The sequence below is a fragment of the Pseudonaja textilis genome, unplaced genomic scaffold (assembly GCF_049901715.1).
Source record: "Pseudonaja textilis isolate UNSWEBS1 unplaced genomic scaffold, rPseTex1.2 PTEXCTG152, whole genome shotgun sequence".
Classification (NCBI taxonomy): domain Eukaryota; kingdom Metazoa; phylum Chordata; class Lepidosauria; order Squamata; family Elapidae; genus Pseudonaja; species Pseudonaja textilis.
Window position 1 is genome coordinate 2288 of NW_028262473.1, and position 23914 is coordinate 26201.

Sequence of the window (23914 nt, forward strand, 5' to 3'; positions counted from 1 at the left end):
GTCTCATGAGATGTAGTAACTCTGTAGCACTAATCTAAGGTCATTTGGCACACTGAGTCCAGTAGTGGATGCTGTACTTTAAAAATGGAATGGACTTGGTGAAGAACAACAAAAATTTGTCAGCATCTCCCAGGTGGGAACATTGAAAGTACTTTCAGACTGAAAAGACCTAATGGCATTTTTTAAACCTTAAAAAGGCTATCCCTAAATGAAAGATGTTTATGTTCTGCTCTCACAAAGCCCTACATTACAAGGGAATGGTGTTTGGTCAAATGTTAGGACAACTATTTTAATCATATGATCCACACATTCTCCTTGTGGCTAGCCATCCCTTGCTCTGGATTTTTCACTTTAGACAGGGGATTGTCCACTTGCGTCCTAGAGCATCACCTCTGGCTTAGTGTCCTCTGGATCATCAATTTCAGCTTCATCATCCCAATTCTCTGGTTTCTTCACTGCTGGATCATTTATTCTCCTTGGTGGCAAGAAGTCCCAGTCATCTTCTAAAATGCCCGATATTACCATTTTATTATCAATTTTCACTTTATACGTATGATCTGATTTTAAAACCAGTGTATATAGGTGTGTGAATCCATCCACCTAGATAAAATGTGGGAAAAGATAATAATTAGTTTGTTTCAACATCTTCAGTAAAACTAATTTCAGACAGATGGCCATAATAGTGTGCCGCATCACACTTAAATGTGTATTCATACATCTGTTTGCTCCCTGTAAATGTGCATTCTGTTAAGTTTACCATATAGAAGTTTTAAACAAATAGCACCTGCATTGTTTGCTGTACAAAATATCATATGTGTGGTTTTGTCTACTAAAGCATATTTCAGTAAAAAAATATTTTTGAGTCATGCATGACTCCTTAAAATTATATGGACATATGAACATAGTTTTCTTGGCAACAAATTATATTCTTCCATGCCTTTTTTTTCCAATTTCCCAGTTTAGTTTACAAACTTGGTATTTTCCTATAATAGTTAACAGACATATTTGATCTGACTTTGATGGCTCAAGATCAGAATATTATAGATCACATCTTTTAATTATCATTATTTTTTATACTTACTTTGCAGCGAATTTGTTTCTTAACAGGATAAACTTTGTTCTTATAATTTAAAATGATATGGACTTTCTTAGTATCAGAACCACATATATCAGGCCCTGAAACAGATAATAAAAGTTTGCTTTTTTGTGTTATTTAAAGTACAGAAAATGCCTCAGATTATTTCAGATTGATAAAATCTTTGACTTTCCAAATAATTAAATTTCTACCTATCTCCAGTAATAACTGCAGATAAAAATGTAAGAATCACAACTATCAGGATCTTCTGTTTAAAGCCCCTAATACAAAAGCTAAAAGAGAGCTCTGGAAGTATTTTAGTCAAATTTATCTTAGATGAATTTTAATTTATAGCTTTGCATAGGATTCCTCATTAATTTTGGGTCTTAGTGTAAAAAGTTAGTGCCAATTTTGTTACACGGTTTTAGGCAATTTTATCAAAACCAACTCACCAAACATGATGTAGTAAAGAGACTCCCCACTCATATTATTTTGGTTCAGATTGGAGGGAAATAATTTCACATAACCACCACCACAATCAATTTTCTGTTCGTGCTTTACTGTATACTGAATTACCAATGATTTTCCCTTATTGCTGAATGGTTGAAATCGTGATGAGATGGCATAAAACTTTAAATTTTCACTTGTCTGCAGACCTAGAGTATATGAGAAATCATTTCACACAGACACCAAAATTATAAATAGAATTGCCAAAGTGCTTTGATTATCATAATAATTAGAAAACAATAAAAGCATAACAGCTGTCCCTAGCATGGAAAGGGAAAGAGTGCACAAATATCACATTTCAGACACTTATGTTGGAAATGGAGAATAAATCTTTTTAAACCGTCACGTTCTATGTTACGGTAATACAATATCTTTATCTAGACAACAATACAAACTGCTGAGCAGGGTGAGACAATAAATAAATGAAGAGAGGAAGGGAGTGGAGGATAGATATTCAAGCAGAATAACAGAGTAAGTTGGAAGAGACCTTGGAGTCTTCTAATCCAACTCCCTGTTCAAGCAGGAAACCCTATAACATTTCAAACAATAGAATAGAATAACAGAGTTGGAAGGAACCTTGGAGGTCTTCTAGTCCAACCCCCTGCTTAGACAGGAAACCCTCCACCACTTCAGACAAATGGTTATCCAATCTCTTCTTAAAAACTTCCAGTGTTGGAGCATTCACAACTTCTGGAGGAAAGTTGTTCCATTGATTAATTGTTCTAACCCTTGGGAAATTTCTCCTTAGTTCTAAGTTGCTTCTCTCCTTGATGAGTTTCCACCCATTGCTTCTTGCCCTGCCCTCAGGTGCTTTGGAGAATAGCTTGACTCCCTCATCTTTGTGGCAGCCCCTGAGGTATTGGAACACTGCTCTCATGTCACCCCTAGTCCTTGTTTTCAGCAGACTAGACATACACAGCTCCAGCAACCGTTCTTTATACTGTATGTTTTAGCCTCCAGTCCCCTAATCATCTTGGTTGCTCTTCTCTGCACTCTTTCTACTCAACTTTTTTACACCGTGGTGACCAAAAACTGGATGCAGTATTCCAACTGTGGCCTTACCAAGCAGAGATGGTATTCATCAGGTTCTGACCAATTCTAGCGGAAATTTTGAGTAGCTCGGAATACCACCTCTGACTGGCCCCACCCCCATCTATTCTCTGCCTCCCGAGTCCCAGCTGATCGGCTGGGTCATCTTTTGCTGCCCTGCACAGGGGAACCGAGCTAGAAAGCAGATTAATGGGGTGGGAATGGAGATTTTCCAGTATCTTTTCCCTGCTATGCCCACCAAACCATGTCCACCAAGCCACGCCCACAGAACCAGTAATAACTTTTTTGGGATACCACCACTGTAAATACCAAGGCATTAATAAAGTGGTATTCACCCTTCCTGTGATCCTGATTCTATCTCTCTGTTTATGCAGCCTAGAATTGTGTTGGCTTTTTTGGCAGCTGCAGCACACTCCGGGCTCATATGATCATCCACTAGGACTCCAAGATCCCTCTCATAGTTACTATTATTGAGCAAGGTGATGATTGCCAATCTCTTTAAAAACTTCCAGTGTTGGAGCATCCACAACTTCTGGAGGCAAGTCATTCGAGCTAGGCCCATTTGTGTATATAGGACATACCCAAGACTGAAATGAGCAGAAATGACCTCTGACTTAGAACCAAGGACAGTTGGGGAAGAAGACAAAAGCATACTCTCATGACTGGCTCTTAGTACTTCTAATCTCAGTGTGAACTTTCAAAAAAATCTTTTAAGGAACAGAAATCATATCCAAATGATGAGCATCCATCTAAATAATTATGAATTTCACATTAACTCCAAACCTTTGTCTGCTTCACGATCGCCATAAAAATGTCCAGCTGTCAACCTAAATTTTCCATAGTTGGATTTATACTGAGAGACCACCCATCTCTCCTTCCATTTTGCTGCTAACAAAAATGAAAATATTTGTCACCAAATGAAATACCAAATGGTAGTAATAGCAAGCCAGGAACCAGAAACAAAATCAGAGACAAACAAAGTGTACAGTGAATACAATACGTAACAGGCAGAGGGTTAATGATAGATATAAAAAGTTGAAGTGGATGGATAACACATACATATTATATGATCAAAATGATTACATACATGTAAATATGCACCTATGACCTATCCATGTACATGCAGTCATTGCAAATTTGGACAAAAGTCAGATTAAAATGACAAGCACTCAACAAGTAAAAAACATAAGACATGGAAATGGAATTCAAGAAGAATGCTGTCAATTTAGACTTGTCCTAAAATCAACAGCGACTCTTTTGATGAAAAGAGTTAAAAACAGTTAAAAACAGGCTACAACCACAAAAGATTTTTGGTCATCCACAAGACCACTGTCTTTTGCAGCAAAGTCTTAACATGACTTTCCTGCTGGAAGTGGTTACAACTGCTATAGAGTAGTTGGAAATCACCAACTACTCTGTTGGTGTAAAATCTCTATTCGGTAGAGAGAGAAGACAGTCAGTTTTCTGCAGGGATCATATTAAATATTGTAGAAACATTATAACACTATATATGATATTTAATTCTATAGAGGTCTAAATTGCTCTACTATATTATATAATATATAATATACACAAGAGAACATACAAGGGTTGAACAATAGAGTTTTTGATGCCCTCTGAGATGGCTGTTTGCTTGCTGACATTTCATCACCCAATTAAGTAATATTATCAGTGGGAGTGAGTGTGGAGTTGGTCCCTGTTTATATGTGAAAGCTTGCCTGGTCAGTTTCGTGGAGGGTGTTGCTTTCTGCTTGATAGTTCCTTGTTTAGGATATTATTTTCTGCTTATTTGCCTAGGGTTGATCTTTATTTATCTGGGTGTTTGCTGCTGAGAGGATATGTTTTGGTCTTTTTATTTCCTTCATAGCTTTTTTATTGTCTCTTGAATTGTGTGTAAATATGGTTTATTTCTGTATGTCCATTGAAGGCTGATTTGTCTGAATGACCAACTCCTAGGAATTCCTCAGCATTTTTTCATTTAGCTTGGTCTAAGTTGTTCATAATTTCCTAATTGAGTCAATTAAAAAGCTAAAAGGAAAAAAAAGAGTAGTGTTGAAAGAAATATCCTTCTGGGTTCAGTTCCAAGTGGGGAAAAAGACACTGGAAACATGGAGGCTGCTTGGAAGGTTTAATGGTGGACAGGGCCACATGGCCTGGAACTCCAGAGAAGGGTGATCACATGCTTCAAGGTGAGGAGAGATCAAGAAAAAAGGGTGAGAAGAGAAGGTCCAGAAGGTCTGAGTTGCTGAGAGTGCCTGAGTCCCCTCTGTTGGGCCCCACCTTAGTGTTTCCTGTTCTTGTGTAAGAATCCCATGGGTTGTATCCCATGGGTTGTCAGACTCCCAGGGGCAACTCTGTAGGCTGTCCTGAGTTCCAGGCTTGGTCTAGCCTTGCTGGATGATTTATGCCCTTAAAATGGCTTTTGGCTATTACTATAGCTTTACCTGGAGTTCCTTGTTATGTAAAGTATTCTGGCCCAGGCCTGAATGGCCCACCCATTAACCAAGGTGGGGGTGAGATCCTGCTTCTGAGGTGAGTTTCCGCTTCTTAAGTTTCTACTCTTTTTACAGGAAATATTCTGCCTTTTTAATATTTCCTAGGCTATTTCAATTTTCTAGGAGAGGGGTGGGTGCTAACTTCCTACAGTAGAATACATCCTCTGTGGCAGCCAATACCCAGATAAGCTGGGATTAACTCCAAGGCAAACAATCAAGCAGAAAACCACATCCCTATCAAGTGACAGGGAAAGCTACTTTATGTAAACAAGGAGCAAACCCCACACTCACTGCACTGGTGTTACTCAGGTGGATAATGAAATGTTTGCAAGCAAACAACCAAGCTCAGAGAGCAGTAAGGACTCCACTGCTGTATCATCCTGAAGATCTAAGTGACAAATAATATTTACACGGTGATTTATTTTTGTTTAATTTTGGGGATTTATCTATATTTTAATTGGTTGACTCTTTAGTGAATCAGCAAATCCTTTAATAATAATAAAAATCCCTGCAAAATGGAATATGCAGGAAAGCTTTTTAAATGAATAAAAACCTAGATTGTACTATCTCTGGATGGGGCTGCTGCATATTTGTGTTATTAGATTTATGGGTGGCCAAAGATATTGGTTTACAACCTCTACTTTTTCAAAGATATTGGCTGACAACTTCCACTTCTCCTCAAGGAAATCCAATTTGCTGTGAAATAACTTGAAACTGACACAAGTAAATGTCATCCATCATCATTTATTCCATAGTCAATAAAGTAGCCATGTTTTTGATTACAATTTAACAAATTCTTGAAATAGAATGTATGAAAATGGCATGAACATAATTATCGGTAATCCTAACATTTCGTAGCACACTCTTTTGAGGCAATAACTGCAATCAAGATTTTCTGTAGCTCTGAATAATTTATCACATTCTTCTTGAGCTACTTTCCCTAATTGTCTTAGGTCTGATGGGTTTCTCTTCCCAACTGTGAGTTTCAGCTCTTTCCATAATAGTCTATTGGATTCTGATCAGAATTCATAGCAGGCTACTTCAGAACAGTCCAGTTCTTGCTTTTCAAATCATTCTTGGGCCCTTTTAGATCAGAGCTGTCAAACTGATGGCAGTGGGTCAGATGCATCATGCACTGGCCACACCCAAGACCTGGTTTAGTGAAGGGAAAAAAAGTCCCAATATGTCATGTGACGCCGCCATGACAATGCAAGCTTCACACCAGTCTTAGATGTACCACCTGTTGTGGGTCATTATCCTGCTGGATGAGCATGACCTATGGCTGAGACCGTTTTCTTCTTTCAATGTGCCTTGAACATATACAGTTATAGTGATTGATTGAATGAATGAATGAAGATGGAGCCCCTTCCATAAGGATGGTATTTCTTTAAAAACATTGTCTTTTCTTCTGTAAATATAGAGGTGCTGTGACATACCCAAAAGCTCTAATTTGCTTCATCTGTTCCAAGGAGGTTCTTCTAGAGTGGCTGTGGCTTGTCAACATACATTTTAGCAAACACTTGTCTGGCTTTTTTATGTCACTTTCTTTCAGAAGTGGGGTGTTCCTGGGTCTTCTATGATGGAGCCATTTTCAGTCAAACAGTGAGAGAAATCATCCAGGGTTTGTTTTGAAGATGCTCTTCTGTTCAATCTTGTTAACTTTCCTCTTTCAGCCATGCTCCTGGAGATTGGCTAAGGTCCCAGGGATTTCAAATTTTAATTTCTTGATAATATTAACAAGAACTGTTACAGGATCACGAGGCTCTTTAGAGATGGTTTTACAGCCTTTACCATGCTTAACTATTACTGCACTTTCTTCCTTTCCTCCTCAGATAATTCTTAGGTTTTCTAATCTTTATTCACTAAGCTGCACACAATGACACAAAATAACCGAGTGCTTGTCTCTGTTCAAACAGGTTGAATGATTACAAGATGAAAGGCAGCTATGATACTAATGAAAGTAAATAGTTTCCTTGAGATCACTAAAGTCCAGGATCTTTTTTCTTTTAATGGTACCAGTAATTATGTTCACACCATTTTCATGTAATTATTTACAAGAATACGTGTAGTGATCCATCAAAAGCAAAGTGTCTTTTCTATGGACATACAATAAAGAATGTCATTTACTTGTGTCATTTTCAACTTGTTTTACTATAAATTGGGATTCTTTGAAAAAAAAATGGAGGGGTATCAATACTTTTGGCCGTTTCTGTACAACCTGCCTTTCTAGTAACCTTAAGTTTTCTCCTTTCACAATGTGAAAGTGTGTTAGATTGGGAAGTAATATCTGATTCTGATCCCATATCACAGAGGGAACACCAACCCCTCTTTGTCCGTGATCTTAATTCTTCCACCTTTTGCACAATATCACATCCATCACATTAAGTTTAACGGTTCTCCGGCCTTTGCAGCCTAGATCCAGTGGCCTCATTTACAGGAGCAGGGTGTTTAAAAAAGCATGTTTATGTAATGGAGAATTTAATGTAAATACTATTTCATCACTGTTTGAACATCTTTTCTTTTCATACCAAGATTTGACTTTTAAGACTATGGCTGAGTTCCTATGGCATACAACAAGGCTGTCAAACTTGCAACCCACGGGCCAGGTGCATAACACGCTGGCCACACCCACACCCAGTTTAGTGAAGGGGAAAAAAAGTCACATCACGTCACATGATGCCACCGTGACAACATGAGTTTTACACCCCTGGCATAAGTAGATGGGTCAGCAAAGAGCTAGTATAGGTAATCCTCGACTTACAAGTTACAACGGCACTGAAAAAAAGTGACTTATGACCATTTTTCACACTTAATGACCATTGCAGTATATCTATGGTCATGTGATTTACATTCAGCTGCTTTACAAATATTTATGAGGTTGCAGTGGTCCAGGGTCATGTCATCCTTTTGTAACCTTCTGACAAGCAAGGTCAATGGGGAAGCCAGATTCATTTATCAACTGTCTTACTAACTTCACAACTGCTGCAAGTCACTCAGCAAATGTGGCAAGAAATGTTGTAGAATGGGGCAAAACTCACGTGACAAATGTCTCACTGAGCAAATTTTGGGTTCAACTGGGATCATAAGTCGAGGACTACCTATATATTCGCACATGTTTAGTGTGGCTATTAACTTTGGTTGGGTGGCCAGAACTCAGGTCCTTTGCTCATTTCTAGTCCAAACGGGCAATCCTTGAAATGGGTTAAGGAATCATTTCGTCCGTGTCACTTGCCGACCTGACCCCGCCCCTTGCCCTGCCCCTGCGGCTGCCACCTCCGTCCAGAAACTGCTCCCGGAAATAGACCGTGCCATGCACTGGCAGAGGCAGAGCTAAAGCCAAAATCAAGGTGAGCGATTCCATCGAAAGACAGCAGAGAACAATTCTTGCTGAGGCAACGGCTGCCGGAGGCCAACTTCCGATTCCGCGCGCATTCAGAAACGTTCCCTCGCTCCTTATTGCTTGTTTTCCCACCTTTTTCGTCGGTTGGATGCTCATTGGGTGCACTTAGACGTCCTTTCTCTGATTGGTCTTCGGGCGCCGCCTGACGGCGCATTGATTATTAGCGCATTGATTCTCACGCGACGTTGATTAGCTATCGGCTTTCAGGCTCCCGGCCAATGAGGGAGCCCTGCTAGGATGGCTCTGGACGAATCAGGATCGAAGATACTGGTATGTGCGGTTGCTAAACAACGGAGCGCTGGGCCGGAGGAGAAGGACGCGATCCTGCGGGGCTATGCGTAGGGGTGGCCAGCCTGATTTTACTCGGGCCGAGGCCCTCCTGGCCGGGAAGCGGGTCGTCGCGAAAGGGAAGCAGGTGATGGTGACGTGGCTGTTTTACCTTAATACCCAGAAATAAGCACACTGTATTTCGGTTCTAAGTCTAAAATCTTAAACTTGATTTGTAGGAGCAAGAAGGGATTGGCAAGAGCCAGAGGACCGTCCGGGCCTCCAGTAGCAGCACTCGCTGCCTTTCCGTGATCCCCACGGACAGTGACCTGAGTAACCTCTCCAGTTCGAAGAGTCCTTACGTGGGAAGGGAAAATGGGGGTTCTGCGGACACCATCCGACTGGCACAGCCTGGCAGCCGGTTCCTCAAGCAGAAGCCACAGAATGTGGAGGTGGACAGCCAGCAGGTGGGGCTGGGTCCTGTCACCAGGGTGGGACGGGGTGCTGACTCCAAGGGGAGATCAAATGCCCTCCTCAGAAAGTTGGCGCAAATAGAGAGCAAGATCCAGAGTCGGAAGACTAAACAGAGCATGGAGCAGATACCTGCGATGGACACTGAGCTCTCCTTGAGTGAATCTAGTAAGGATTTTGAATTGAGGACAGGCGGGTTGAAGTTCCTGAAGAAGACTGCTAGGCTGAAGGAGAGTGTCAAGGCTCAAACAAAAAATGTGACTCTTGCAGGCATAACTGGGGATAGCAAGGAAGATGCGGATAGATACAGACAAGAAGTTCCCCCAAAATCCAAAGGACAGGAAGATAAGTTCAAATTCCAACCCAACGGAAAGGTAACTTGAGCTCTTTTTATCTTGATTTGGACTGATAGCTGTTGGTGAAGAGGAACTTGACCCAACTTGCATCGCCATGATTATTTTTCTCAAAGTTGGAACTTGTTGGCAAGTAGTACAGGTAGACCTCCACTTAACTGAGCCCCAAATTTCTGTTGCTAAATGAGAATTTTGTTATGTGAGTCTTGCCCCATTTTATGACTTTTCTTGCCATATTTGTTAAGTAAATCACTACAGTTGTTAAATTAGTAACCCTGTTGTTAAGTGAAACTGGGTTCCCCATTGACTTTGCTTTTCAGAAGTTGCAAAAGCTGAACACATAACCCCAGGACGTTGCAACCGTCATAAATGTGAGTCAGTGGTTAAGCATCCAATGTAAATCGCATAACCATGGGGATGCTGCAGCGGTCATAACTGTGAAAGATGGTCATAAGTCACTTTTTCAGTGCCTTTGTAATTTCAAATGATCACTAAGTGAACTGTTGTAAATTGAGAAATACCTTTATGTGGTTTGTATTTATGAAACCTATGGTCTGACTCATCCATTTCATGGCTAAGGAAACTTTATCTCCACCTGAGAATTAAATATTTAGAACACTATGTAATTTTTTTCTACTGATCATGGAATCCATAGCTTAGATTTCTCTATTTAAAAAGTTTGAACATAATGTTTGGAAAGCTGATGATCCAAAGGCATTGAGCCATTCATTTTTAAAAATCAAATGTTATCAGTAAGGATTAGCTGTGTCAGGTGCTTTTTGTCCCAGTTTCCTTCAGATACAGATCCTAAGCATGCTCATAAATATCTGTCCTTTATAAAATATAAAGAACTTTTATGTTTTTGTTTCATCTGAAAAAACTTCTATTGCAAATGAATTATTTTGAAGACATTTACTTTGAAAACATGGAAAATGTTTAGTTCTTTCAATATAACAGAATGCCAAAATTAGTAAAATATCCTAATCTTTCTTTCCCTCCCTGCTTGTTTCCCTTCCTTTGCATTCATCCTGATCCAGTTGCTACTAGAGATATCTTCCAGTTCAAGATCTCTGCCTGAAGAAAGTCAAGTGAACAGACTTCTATATCACTCTCCCTATTCACCAAACGGGGATACCAGAGGAAGCCAGCTACCAGAGGTAGCTTCTTGTTCCTCCTCTTCATCTATAAAAGACAGTCCAGCAGATACAATATCCCATAATAGGTGCTCCAACTACCAAAAGAAATCTCTTTCTGAACAGAGTATCATCCGATCCTTGGATGAGTTGTTCTCAGAGGTGACTGATATACACAATGATATTTCCAGCAACAGTGGTGAGTTAAACAGGTTATTTTGTGATGACATGCTCTTTGGAAGAAGTAAAAATTTATTGTGGTCCCGAAGTTGCTGAATTATAATTTAGTGTATTTGGGTTTGCAAGTTTTGGAAGACTACTAAGTTCCCATCTGTGTTTTACTATACAAAAGTAAATAGATCAGTAAACCCATCAGTTGTCCAGAGTCTCTGGAGAAATAGAACAATTGACCTTTAGGATTATTTCTTTTAGGAAAAGGGCATCTCAAAGTAAAAGATAAGCAATAGTTTTTAAAAAGAATGGGAAATGTTTTTTCTTCAAAGGTTTATCCTTGGAGAAACAGGTACTGGTAGCCCTTTTTTTTTACATCCATTTGTTCAGCAATTGTTCAGTTATGGTATTGCTGAAAAAATGGACAATGATCAATCCTTGAAGTTCTGTCTGTCACAGCACCTCTGTGGGCGCATGATCACCATCCAGACATTTGTGTGCCTGCTAGGTGATTACAAAGACAATCCAGGGAGCCATGGTAATCACCAACTGAATCCTTGCTTGCTTTGCTTCCCATAAGTAAAGTCCATGCGTTAAGTTCCCCTGAATTTTCTACACATGTACCATGCCATGGTGGTGCAGTGGTTAGAAAGCAGTACTGCAGGCTACTGCTGCTGACTGCGGCTGACTGCAGTTTGGCAGTTCAAGTCTCACTGGCTCAAGATTGATTTAGCCTTCCATGCTTCCGAGGTTGGTAATATGAGGATCCAGATTGTTGGGGCAATATGCTGACTCTGTAAACCACTTAAGAGAGGGCTGTAAAGCTCTGAAACGGTTTATAGGTGCTATTGCTATACCCACCATGGAAAAGCCTTCTTGCATTTGCAACGTTGTACTTTCCACCCCATGGCCTTCCTGTGCTTACATGGTACTATAGCACCTCCCTTAACCTGTGTGTAGCCTACACCTGAGCTCCCCCAACACCCCCCTCCCCCCCATGCTCCTTACTTGGATTCCCGGGGTTAGTGGCAAGCAGAACTGCTTGGATTGTCACTAAATGATCTGATCATATAACATCACACTTTACAACCCTATCATTTATCGATGGCAATCCCAGTCCCATCATAATCTGAGAACTAGTTGTATTACAGAGTTATGAAAACAACATGACTTTTATGCAATATATTTTCTGGCATTTCCAGTAACATTTCCAGATCTGTATTTAGTTATCAGAAAACTAAATTATTAGCATTGCAGTTTAATCTTATGCATGTTTTGGCCTTGGTCTTTCTTCCCGTTTTTGAGCTGTGACTCACAAAGCCTAGCTATACAGATTCTTCAGCAGAAAAAAGCAAATGTTGAAATGTTTTTTGTGGAAATCATGACCAAATTGGCCAGATACCAACAAATAAATAACTTGGCTTCTCATAAGATAGGATATGAGTTCTATCACTAGATTACCCTAAGTGATATTTCTTGTTGCTGTAGATTTCAGAGTGAATATTTTGAGCCTGGATGAACTGGAACCCTACCAGAAAACAGAAATAAAAGAAGAGGTAAAGCAACTCTTGTGTTTTCAATAGGAACTAATCTATGCATCAATATTGGTCTGTGTCATCCTAGAGCCTTTATTAAGGAAGCAAAGATTCTGGACTGTTGGGTCATAATTGCTTTCTGCTAATGCTATCAGAGAAAAGTAGTTATTCTGACTAGCGTGTGAGGATGGAGGAATCTGTAACATCTGTTCATTTGTTCCAAGATAAATATTGCAAGGAAATGTGTTTTTTGCTTGCTTAGCTTCTATTTTCTGCTGCAGTCATGATTCACGCTAACAGAAAAAACTTATTTCTCAGGTAATACAAGCAGTTGAGAAGTCAGACAAGAACTTAGGAGGAACTGTTCTGTATCCTGCTAAGCCTCAAAGCCTCTTTAAAACCTCAGCAGTGTCCTTGGAGGAAAAAGAAAATCTGGAAGAAACTGATATATCTGAGCAGCTAAGCAGCAGTTCTGCTGGATATTCCCCCTGCAAGGAGGAAAGCCTCAACAATACTGAGTATTCTGAAGACTTTGAGCCCTCATCATTTTCTCCCACACCTGAGAAAACAGGAGGAAAATCGTCTTGTGAAAAATCAGATGATCTTTTGGATGCTTCAGTTCATTCCCTCCAATCTAATTTATCTTCTCCCCGTTGCCCTTCTGTGGCACTCAAGGACACCAAAGCCATAAAGAAGATAGAGGTGAAAGAAGCAGCTGTTCAGACAGGTTTCTTTTCACTTGCTTACAGGTTACAATGTAAGTCAGTCAACATGCAGTGGATTTAGATGCAGATGGTTTTTAGAAATGGTGCAGTGGCCTCAGTCCCTTTGCCATAAAGTGTCGTCTTTTCCCTGTCCCATAGATGATGTTCCTACTATTGTTGGCCATGCAGTACAGCAAAGCTCTGCTGAAGCTCCGTGTATTAGCAGCCATAAATTGAACATGGAAGTCATAGAAGGTAATACCTCTCCATACCCCTTTACAAAGAGGCACCTCCTTATGGAACAAAACTATCACCATTCTTCTTGATTGGCCAGTGTCATATAACTAATTTGTAACGTAAATGAACTTCATTTTAAAAACCCTCATCTGTCAGCCTGGTGCATTCTGCCACCCTGATTATACCTGAAATCCTCCTTAAGAGAAGGTACTCAGGAACTGAGCCAATGCATGCAAAGTCTGAACTGCATTGAGATACATTTCCTCCCTAAGGGGTGATCCCATCTGTAAAGATTGTCAGAAGCAAAAACACCTTAGATTTGAAGCGTATCTACGATCAAACTGCTTTTCCCTGAGAGACCTAGTTATAGCCAGTCAGAGCAATTAAACTATGCTTATATCTTTTTGCCTTCTGCAGCTCTGTCGATGTACAATCCATCTATCTCTGCTTTGAATAACATGTTAAAACAAAACTTGCTGCTTATTCAGCAGTCCATAGAGATCAATCGACATCTTCATGCCTCCTTTGTGGCATCGCTGGAAGAGGAGGAATACCGCTATCACACCTTGGAAGAAGCCAAAATGGTAATTTTTGCAATCCCTAGATTATGTGCACTTAAAAAACACCCATTTTGCTGCTTTTCAACAGCTTAGAGGGCTGTAAAGCATTATAAAGCGGTATATGTCTAAGTGCTATTGCTATTTTCAAAGATAAATTTGTTTTATTCTTGCATTCTGAATCTATGACATTAAAGATCCAGAAATGGAGTCTTAAATAAAAATGTAAATGCTGCAGATACTTAAGTCTGCTACTATCATCTATTCTTGAGAGCTAAAAATTTGTGTATCCCACATATTATGCTTAGGACATGCACGGGAAATGTTTTATATATTAAAGAGATGCCTCTTTAACAGTGCCTATCATTTTGGTGAATTAACAGTTGCTGCATCAGTCATAAAACAAAACCTGTATTTTGGCTTTTGAGAATCGCTGACAGGCCAAGCTTCAGTAACAATAGTTGCAATTTTTAAATGATAAATTTCAGCTTATAAACAAATTTTAAACAACTGAAAGCTTTTTAAATCCATTCTTTTCCGTACTGTTACTTCCAATGTCTTTTTTGGTTTGGTTAAAAATAACACTATGTTTGGGTATATAACAAAAAATAAAGGAAAAAGGTATGTATGTTAAATTGTTCCAAACAATTTAATATTAACAAAAATTGTTCATTTTTTACATTGCATTTGTAGTCTCCATATTCCAGTGTTCATTAATATGTAGCAACTAAGGCTGCTGCTTCAATCAAATGTAGTTTAAAGTTTGCTTTTATTTTATACAAACCATCTGTATTATTTAAAAAAAATGTAGGGAGAGAGTATGTTCATGCACAATGCCACTTAAATGTAGTCTGCTTAATGGTGATGAGTGAGTGGTGTGTAGGAAGCCCAAGCTAGTGTTGAGGATCAGGATAAAAATTCTGGTTCTAGTAATGGACTAGATGAGGTCTGACATTTTCTTAATAGGTGGTTTGTTTAGGTCAGTGTTTCTCAACCCCAGCAACTGTAAGATGTGTGGACTTAAACTCTCAGAATTCCTGAGCCAGCATGAAGTCTGACGCTGAAAAACAACTGATCTAAACATTTATTTAGTTCTGAAAGAGGTTTTGAAAAATAAAGTGTTCACCTCAATGTATATTTTTAGATTAGGGATTGGCAACCCATGGTGGCAATATGGGATCTCCCCATAATCCCATTTGCCATCTCCGGAAAGAGTAAGGTTAACCAGTTTTGCCCTACACCAGTTGCAGCCAAATAAATGAAACCAAACCATACCAGCCATGGGGACAGGTGTCCTGTGTACTAGCACATAGTACTTCTAACAGTTTAAGCTACTATGATAATTACAGGACTGCTGGAATATAGAACTTGGTTTCAGGCTGTACCTTGATAATTCCGTGCCTTGATTACCGCAATACATTATGCATGCGTCTGCCCCTGAGGTAATTTGGAACTTTCTTAGTACAATAGAGACTAACTGAAATTAGGCTGTTGTAGTTTCATATTGAATTATTTTTACATGATATTCATTGGGTCAAAAATTAATTTCTGGTTCCAATTCAAAGTGCTGGTGTCCTGTAGGAGCAATGGTAATATCCCCAAATTTCTTAGCCAAACGTATCTTCTAAGAATGAGTTGGGATAAATGACTGGTCTGAAGCTTTCGAATGTACTATCCAGCAAGGCACTTTTGACACACATCTTTCCAGTGCAAAGACATTTTGTTACACTTATTTTTTTAAAAAAACCTGATATTAATAATTTATAGAATATAGAATAATTTATAGAACGAGAATGTTATTGATAGTTTCCCATTATGTTGTTATAACTTTAGATCCTGCTTAGGTTCATAAATATTGTATTTGTGGTTTCAAAGTGCTGCAATCTTATTTTTAAAGATTGGCAGAATTCTTATTTTCTTTTTTTAAAAAATATATCTCCCTCTAGAAAAATTCATAATTCCAAGTACCCCAATTATGTAATGGTCAGAGTAAAGAAAGCTGTGGGCATGGAGTGGTTTGGTTCATTAATCTTGTTTTTATCCGGCTTTGTTTCTTGCAGTATATTCAACAGCACAAGCCCCTGCCTCTGACCATGGAACAAGCCTTGCAAGAGCTGAAAGAATACGAACAAATGGCTTCTTAGGCCCATTAGTCCTTTTCAGGCCCAACAGACAGCAACCAGAGTTTTAGAAAGAGGCTAAAGAAGTTGTTTCTTCAGTCAAGCACAAATCTTGAGAATCACAACTTGAAATATGCACTTAACTGGATTTTTGAAGAGAAACCTCCACAGAGATAAGGGAATGACTCTTCTTTACCGCAGTTTGATCTAATTATGCAATATTCAATTCAGTGCTGCAAATCAAAGAAGTCAGTCTCTAAACTCTCCTCCACATCCAATGAGTAGTATCAAATGAGACTGAGAACATATTCTGTTGCTGCATCACCTATTAATAAATCTCATCCTTATATAGAAAAAAGTTTTTATTGGAAGGCAACAGTAAATACAAGATGGTAGCTGACTCATGACAGAAGGGAGCTGAAAGATCAATTAATTTCACAGCTATAGTAAGTCAGTCTACAACAGTTGCTACCTTATGTCAAAATGGATGGCTGTGAAAGAATAATTCTACTAGACAGGGAGGAAAACGGTTCTTTCAGTTCGCTCAGGGCAAGCTTTAGATCACTTAGAACTGCTGATCTTTGGGCATCCAGTTACAAAAGATGTTTTCAGACAGGGCTTCTAGGAATGCTTCGTATTTTGAAACAAGCAAGGAAATGCAATGGTGCTACAGATGAGTCAGTCTACAGCACTCCTCTTAATTCTTCTTAAAAGGATATATACAAAAATATAAAAGACCTAAATATTTTTTTCTTGTTACAAATCCTTAAACATCTAGAAGTAACTAGAGTGGTTAACCCTCTGTTCTGGATGGAGCTTGTGATGGCTGCAGAGGGGTATCTTGGGGATTTAGAACGTACAGTAGATTCTTGATTCATTTGCCCAGTACTTGGTAGCTATCTGGCTTCCTCCACTTGAAACACCATTAGCCTTTAGAAGAAAAATATAATTGTCAGAAAATTTTAAATTGTGAATCAGGGAGCTTGAAAATGCTTCTGAAATGATTAATCCCTTATGCACTAAAAAGTTTCACATTTGAAATGAAGTTTTGATTTCAAAACATTTTGCATAACTACACATGCTGCAAATTTATATACCCAATCCAAAGGGAAAGATTTACTATTTGTTTGCACTGCCCGCAATTTCAGTGCATGCAATTGTTACTGGGCGTCTTTCAAATGCACCCAAGCTTAGTCCAAACATTAAGAACTTAACATTATTCTTAGAAAGGTAGATACTTCCTTTTTATTCTTTTAAATATGCATACACTACATTCAAAAAGACAAAAGATGGTTCACAGCAGCAACTTGCTGTGCTGCTTGTTAAGCATCAGTACCAAAAGCAGCCAACACATCTTCCTAAAACAAGAATTCCCTTTTAGCCAAAAGCTTGCTAACCTGATGGAAACTATCCAAAAGTTTATGTCCCGATTATTGTTAACCTGCAAAACCAGGCACTTACTTTCATCTCTGGCCTTCATACGAGCAATAAAGGAATAGCTTTTGTTCCTGCGATAATTCTCATAGGGATCATCTAGGGATACTCCCACACCCTTATACTGATCCCATTTGTCTCTGATATCCCCTCCTTTAATAGGGTCTTGGATCCCTTGCTCCTTGGCACCCAAGCCCCCAGATCCACTCCATCCTGAAAAACAGAATAGCATGATCAACCACACAGAAAAATTCCAATTGCCAACCAATAGAAGCATGTCTATGTGTTCACTTCCTGTCATTCCAGACCAATTTTGCTCACTCCATGTACAGATCTGCCTCAGGAAAATTCTTCCAGCAGAGGAAATCCTGTATAAAGAAGTAGATTCAGGACCCTGGATAAGTATTTCACAAAGTAGGCTAGGAAAATACTTGGAAGACTTAGGCTTTTTGCAAGAGTAATAAGACTGCAACTTTTGCCGTGTATTTAGATTATTGGCAAAATGCAGCCAATCCTGACGTGCAAAGGAATGATTCAGGTGGACCTGGATTCACGCATGTTTGAGTCAATTGTACATGCAAACTATTCAACCCCTTAAGCATGTTGGAATCTCCCATACCAAATATAATGTGCTGTTTTCTTACTGAATTACAATGACTAAAAATTTCAAGTTACAAAAGATTTGAAAATTGCAGCTAAAGATTGAGCATGTTGTGTAAATTTTGGTTCTCCACACATCTGTTCCCAACTTGATTGGACATGAAGTCCCCAGGTTCACTGCACATATGAGTAATAGGTACATTGGCTGAGAATTCTGGGAGCTGAACTCGACACATGTGAGCAGTGACTACTCCATACAGGGAACAAATTTGGAACACTGCATGGAAGATAATGCAGTCTGAGAGAAATAAGCAGTCTTTCTTACCCATTTTCACCAGCATCTGATGTCCTTTATTCTCCTCTCCAAGTCTGGATTCTGGTATGGGAGGTCCTGAGCTGGAGCCCAATCCAGCTGCAGAGCTACATCAGTAAGCAGAATGTAGTAAATCAAACATTTTATATATTCTTGGCTAACACTTGCTGAAGAATGACTAAACGAAGACAGCAATGATGGCAACAGCAAAGAATCTACATAGGATTTTTTTTTTTAAAAAATATAGTTTTTAACTACTGTGTTAGATAGTTCCTCAAACTTTTCAGCCTTTTGCCCCCTTCTGACCAAAATCCTTGCAGAATAAACAAGTCAAATCTTACGGAGGTGTTTGACTGCGAGATCGAGATCGCCGCCGCCTACTAGGGGAGTAGGATTTTGATCGGGACCTGGAGCGGGAGCGACTTCGTGAAGAGCGGGATCTGCTCCTACTCCTACAAAATAATACAGGTGAAAATTAGTTCCATTCCATAGACTAACGTACACTGTATGTTTCCTGATTCCTCCCTACCAATAAGAAAAGGCCTTGGGAAAGCATTGGAACTGTTGACTGATAGTAGGGAAGTAATCAGAAGGCCGTCAGGCGTGAAAAACCATATCCACACCTAAAGGTTCAATGAAGCTGATTTGTTCCTAAAAAGAATACGAAAGGAATCTTCTCAACTAACAATCTGGCACCTGATTCTGGTTAGATAAGGGCCAACAACAGTCAAGTGGTGGGCGAAGGGGGCTGGACCTGGTTCCCTTGTAGCTTTAGGGCAGGTGTGTCAAACTAGATTTCATTGAGGGCTGCATCAGGATTATATATGACCTTGGGGAGGTGGGGGTGTGTGGCCAGCTCAATGTCACTTGTGTCGGGGTGTGCGTGTGCCTGTGATGGCCTGAGCACACTGCCAGTGAAAACAGCCTCCCGAGCTCCATTTTTCACTGTGACGGCCTCTTGCAACCCTCTGCCAGTGATAACAGAGCTTGGGAGGGACCTCCCGAGCTCCCTTTCGCTGGCAGAGGCACCGGGGGCCAGTCCCCCACTTTTTCCAGGGCAGCCCTGCAGGCCAGATCTAAGCACCCCGATGGCCAGATCTGGCCCGTGGGCCTTGAGTTTGACACCCCTGCAATAGGGATTCTAGGCTGATCCCCATTTTTACTCTGGCCCAATTCCGCCATCCCTCGTCCTACAGTATCCTCCAAAACATGGAAAGTTATCTGTTACATTAGCATGAAGTTTTAAAGCAAAAAAAAAAAAAAAAAAAAAAACTTCCAAAGGAAAACACAAGAGCTATGACTTATACACAAATACAACTTCTGTAGTTTTCCAGCAATAAATTCAAGTTCCTTAGGAGACAGTACAAAACGGTACAATTGCTAGCCAAGCAGAAAAATCTTCCCAACCGTCTTTTTCTAAACCTAGTTTCCTCCCCATTTTGTTCACCTGGACTGAGACCGGGAGTAGGACCTTGATCTGGAGCAGGATCGAGAGCGAGACCTTGAATAAGAGCCAGAGGATTTTGAAGACCTTGAATTGGAGCGGGAAGAAGACCGTCCTCTGCTTTTGGACCTGCTGCGGGATTGTGAGGGGCCACTGCACCAGAAAAAGGAGGAAATAAAAATACATCTTTAACTGATACTGAAAAAGCAGTGTGCAGGCGTATCTAGCAATATGAATGCTGAAAGTGAATCTGAATTTAAAATACGGTTCAGTCCTGATGCACATTCATAGCCAGGCCAAAATTTAAAAAAATAGCTTCAGAAGGTGAAATATGTGATACCTTTCACAATCCTGTAAACTTTGTTAATATGGGATGGGCTTACATGCCAAGTGTTTGCCTAAAGCCTAAAGTCACATTTATATTTGAGAAAGCGTTTGATTGAGATGCATTCTGCCTATCTAGACCCATGCAAAAACAGAACTTTTCTGTTCCACATTTATGCCTCACATATATACAACACAGTACTATACTGACTTGGCAGTACTAAAAATTCAACTTTGCCTATGAGGTTTTGTTACTTTCACTGGGATAACATGAATGAAACCGCTACCTGTTTCTTTTCTCTTGCCCTTTGCGGCGCCGGGCTCGCATCTTTGCTCTAAAGAACTCATACAGTCCATTCTGCTCCCAGCCCTCACTGAAATAAGAAAACAAGCAGGAAAAGGGGAGCGGGGAGAGAGAAATCGGTTTGCCTGATTGTTTGGTTGATCAAATGTATTGGCTGGTCATCTTACACCATAGGGTAACTCCGGGTGAATTACAGTATTTAAATTTAAAACTATATAAATAGAATGCTACAAAACTATAAAAAATATATAAAACACAAAATAGGATAGCTTGGAGAGGGGGAGAGCAGGATGGGTGGAGGGGAGGTGGGATCTGATATTAATCTATGAGCCACCTCCAACATGAAGTCTTTCCTTTAGAGCCCCAAGCCAACTAGGCAGAGCCAGGTCTTAAGGAAGGTCAGGAGGACTGGAGCAGACCTGACTCCAGCTGGTCAAGATGTTCCAGAAGGCAGGTGCAAAAGCAAAGAAGGCCCTTCTGGACCTCACCAGGCTCTACCTCGGTAAAGATGAAGATTCATGGCATTTCCTGCTATAATCTGAAAATGCCTAGAACTTCTTCAGATTTGGAGCAGTCAGAAATCAAAATTATCAGCAAGGCTGCCGAATCCGGAGAACACTTAGGCCTAGCTCAATCTTTTTTACCTGTTTCTTGGCCTATCGTGGGATGGGGGGCTATAAAAGGCTTCAACTGCAGCCAATAATCTCTCACTGGGAGGCATCGGAGGGGGCAGGCGTATGTCCTTGGGATCCAAAGGCTTGTACTCGTGATCTTCCAGCTAAAAGAAGAAAATCACAGACTCAAATGAGGCACTTGGGAAAACTGGACCCTTAAAAAAAAACATGCCTTGCAGAGATAAACTTTCGGGAACTGCCACAAGAAGTCATAAATGGAAACGAGTTACCTGGCGTTAAAAGAAGCTACGTTCCTAACATTAATTATCAGCCTAGACACCTTGCCTCTCCTGCAACCATTCAGGAGAAACATTCATATGCTTGTGGACAATACACAAGTTTTCCTTGGAGAGCCCATAATCCAGTTGTTCCCAAATCAACTATTGAAAGCACGTACTTTGACAAGAGGAGCCATGAGTCCAGCAGGAAGATCGAAGTAAGGGACGTTTGGCACCAGGCTGGGGTCATCGTGGTTAACGTGAGGTGGCCCCTGCCTGCGCATGTGAGGTGGCTGCCCATTGAAGCCATGGGGAGGAGGTCCAAAGTCGGGATGCTGTGGCCCACCCCACGGAGGGTGCTCACTTATTCCAGGATGGGGCATGCGGTGCCCAGGGTGGTGGTGAGGTGGTCCAATTTCTGGAAAAGAATGTGAGAAGTTCAACACTTGAAATGACTCAAGGCAGTCTTTTTGAAAAGGGACTTACACAAATAACAAGAGCAGGGCAGAGAACAGAAACAGACAGGTATCCCTTTTTTTTCTAACGTCCAAAAACAAGGTTAGAAAATGAAGATACATTCTCCCTGAACTTACCCCACCCGAGTTCTTCACACACATCAAAACTGTCTCACAAAGATTAGCTAAACTAGGACTACTTCCAGCTTTCCTCAGCAAGGACTTACAAACTCAACTTGCCCCAGTAGCACCTGCAGGATTTCAAGGGCCTTTTCCAACAAGCCCTGTTTCGAATAAGGTGCACAAAAAGAAGGATCAGAACAGGTAACCCGTAAAGAAATAATTCGTGCCAGGACAGAGAATGTAGCCAGGTTCAGGGAAGCAAGAGGATGATCTACTTGGTGCAGGACAATCCCTGACCAGCAGATTCAGGCAAATACCTGGAAGTCAAAATTCTAGGCCAAGCAGATCAGTAGGATTGGGCTTTGGTAATAAAAAGAGCCCTTCCTATCCCTTTGAGGCTGAAACGTCTTCAGACACTATAATTTTGCAACGATCAGTTTCAAAGGGCACCAATTCTTGGCAACGATGAAAAGGATCCTGGTTTTGTTTTAAGGGGGTAGAAAAACCAGTGACCACAAGCATCAATTTAGAAAAGCCGTACTTTACAGAAAAGGTATTCAGAAACTTAAGTAGGAATACGCAGATGCCTCCTCTTTCGGAATGCGCTGCTTGTGAGCAGGCTGAGGATTTCTCAAAGAGGCAAAGAATTTTAAAGGATCCCTTCTGACAGAAACCGGATACCATACCAGTATAGCAATCAAGACTATAATGACCCCCTGTTCTCTGCAGCCTTACTATCCACTCACCCTGAGGGAAATCCCCCTGAGGGTAGTCAAAGCGATGGGGATAGGGAGGCCGTTCAAAAGGATGCCGCGGGGGAAAGTCATCCTGCATGAAGCGAGGTGGGAAGCGGTTGAAGTTATGTGGATGAGGAGGTTGATTGAACTGAGGGTGCTGCTGGTGAGGGGGGAAAGGCCCCCTAAAGTGAGGTGGGCGCTGCATACGGAAAGGGGGTTCTCTCTGGCCCCCGGCCCACGGCGGCTGCTCATGCTGGTTGTTCCAGGGTGCTTCAAACTGATTATTCCAGGATGGGTCTGGTTGGTTGTTCCAGGGGGCTTCACGCTGATTGTTCCAGCCAGGCTCCCTCTGTTCGTTCCACATCCCCTCGTGGTTACTGCTCCATGGAGGACAGTGGGGAGGACCCTGGTGGTGTGGGAATGGAGGTTGATCGGGGGGCTGCAGAAGGAAAGACACGGAGTTAGGTTGATTGGGGGGTGGGGGGGCTGCTCAGAAAACCAAGAGCTTGAACTAGATGCCGCTTCACACAAGAGATCTTCACGTCCGGTAAGCCTTCCCACTCTTATACCTCCCAGACCTTCTACTAGTACCTGCTGTTGGCCCCAAGGTGTGACAGGATGCGGCTGATCAAACCAGGGCGGCTTATTGGGAGGAATGTGATCATGAGGCCCAGGTCCACGAGGTCCAGCTGCAGCAGGATCAGGGGGCCCAGCTCCGGTGGCTTCGTATTCTGTGGAGCCTGCAAGGGGCAGCGGAGCCTTCCCTTCATCTGAAAACAAATCCCAAATGTGAGAAAGGACAGCCTCTTCCCTGGGCATGGCATAAAATCAGCCCAGAGACCATCGCTTAGGACACTGCCTCAAACCTTTGCTCGGGGCACATTGTCTCAAAGGCTGGGGAAGACCGGATGTGCTCTGCCCGACAGCTGGGGGAGTTTCAGCTCCACTGTAACCACTGTTGATTTTACTGGATGGTGCCATCTAATGAAGTCTAGTCATTCATACTCAGAATGCCCCACTCACTGCATTCCCAAGCTTCTCAGACAGCCAAACCAAAAATTAAGCGGTGTTGAGAAACCTTGGCAGTTGGAAGAGATGTGGCCCAAATTTGGCTGGGGAAATCCACGCCTCTTTTGCAAGTTGCCAAGGCCGAGAAACCCTGGGTCAGAAGGCATTCTCTAGGGACTCGGCAGGAACAGAAACTCTTTCGTCA

The 23914-nt window shown here is 41.0% G+C and overlaps 3 protein-coding genes across 7 annotated transcripts; 1 reads left to right on the forward strand and 2 right to left on the reverse strand.

Moving 5' to 3' along the window:
* Positions 1-335: 335 nt before the first annotated feature.
* LOC113434952 (calreticulin) lies at positions 336-8722 on the reverse strand. Of its 2 annotated transcripts, none has more exons than XM_087918613.1 (5): positions 8600-8722; positions 3416-3520; positions 1528-1731; positions 1082-1176; positions 336-600 (listed from the first exon to the last, which is right to left on the reverse strand). In XM_087918613.1, the coding sequence occupies exons 1-5, from the start codon at positions 8679-8681 to the stop codon at positions 379-381; spliced, it is 708 nt and encodes a 235-aa protein (XP_087774739.1). In that variant the 5' UTR covers positions 8682-8722; the 3' UTR covers positions 336-378. The 2 variants fall into 2 exon arrangements, with proteins under 2 accessions (XP_087774739.1, XP_087774740.1); XM_087918614.1 differs by having other exon boundaries at positions 3416-3517; positions 8600-8719.
* Positions 8663-16433, forward strand: CUNH19orf44 (chromosome unknown C19orf44 homolog). 4 transcript variants are annotated; one of them, XM_087918611.1, is made up of 9 exons: positions 8663-8797; positions 9034-9433; positions 9536-9639; positions 10656-10950; positions 12411-12478; positions 12776-13214; positions 13321-13416; positions 13816-13982; positions 16016-16433. In XM_087918611.1, the coding sequence occupies exons 1-9, from the start codon at positions 8765-8767 to the stop codon at positions 16097-16099; spliced, it is 1686 nt and encodes a 561-aa protein (XP_087774737.1). In that variant the 5' UTR covers positions 8663-8764; the 3' UTR covers positions 16100-16433. The 4 variants fall into 4 exon arrangements, with proteins under 4 accessions (XP_087774737.1, XP_026554626.1, XP_087774736.1 ...); XM_087918610.1 differs by having other exon boundaries at positions 8698-8942; XM_026698841.2 differs by having other exon boundaries at positions 9034-9639.
* LOC113435186 (calcium homeostasis endoplasmic reticulum protein) lies at positions 16420-23535 on the reverse strand. Its single transcript, XM_087918612.1, has 10 exons — positions 23293-23535; positions 22711-23140; positions 21566-21804; positions 21139-21272; positions 20478-20564; positions 19870-20019; positions 18764-18874; positions 18435-18529; positions 17537-17722; positions 16420-17005 (listed from the first exon to the last, which is right to left on the reverse strand). The coding sequence occupies exons 1-10, from the start codon at positions 23518-23520 to the stop codon at positions 17001-17003; spliced, it is 1665 nt and encodes a 554-aa protein (XP_087774738.1). The 5' UTR covers positions 23521-23535; the 3' UTR covers positions 16420-17000.
* Between the last annotated feature and the right edge of the window lie 379 nt (positions 23536-23914).

Bases quoted from the DNA above. Each gene is read 5' to 3' on its own strand.
- LOC113435186 (XM_087918612.1), bottom strand. From the start codon at position 23,520: ATGCCCAGGGAAGAGGCTGTCCTTTCTCACATTTGGGATTTGTTTTCA. The intron at 23,141-23,292 runs GTACTAGTAGAA...TTCCTTCTGCAG, and splicing joins CACCTTGGGGCCAACAGCAG to CCCCCCGATCAACCTCCATT. The intron at 17,723-18,434 runs GTAAGAAAGACT...TCTGTTTTTCAG, and splicing joins TCAGATGCTGGTGAAAATGG to GATGGAGTGGATCTGGGGGC.
- LOC113434952 (XM_087918613.1), bottom strand. From the start codon at position 8,681: ATGCGCCGTCAGGCGGCGCCCGAAGACCAATCAGAGAAAGGACGTCTA. The intron at 3,521-8,599 runs GTGGGAAAACAA...CATTTTTGTTAG, and splicing joins GCATCCAACCGACGAAAAAG to CAGCAAAATGGAAGGAGAGA. The intron at 1,177-1,527 runs GTGAGTTGGTTT...TATCTGTTTCAG, and splicing joins TCTTTACTACATCATGTTTG to GGCCTGATATATGTGGTTCT.
- CUNH19orf44 (XM_026698840.2), top strand. From the start codon at position 8,862: ATGCGTAGGGGTGGCCAGCCTGATTTTACTCGGGCCGAGGCCCTCCTG. The intron at 9,640-10,655 runs GTAACTTGAGCT...ATCCTGATCCAG, and splicing joins AATTCCAACCCAACGGAAAG to TTGCTACTAGAGATATCTTC. The intron at 10,951-12,410 runs GTGAGTTAAACA...TTGTTGCTGTAG, and splicing joins TGATATTTCCAGCAACAGTG to ATTTCAGAGTGAATATTTTG.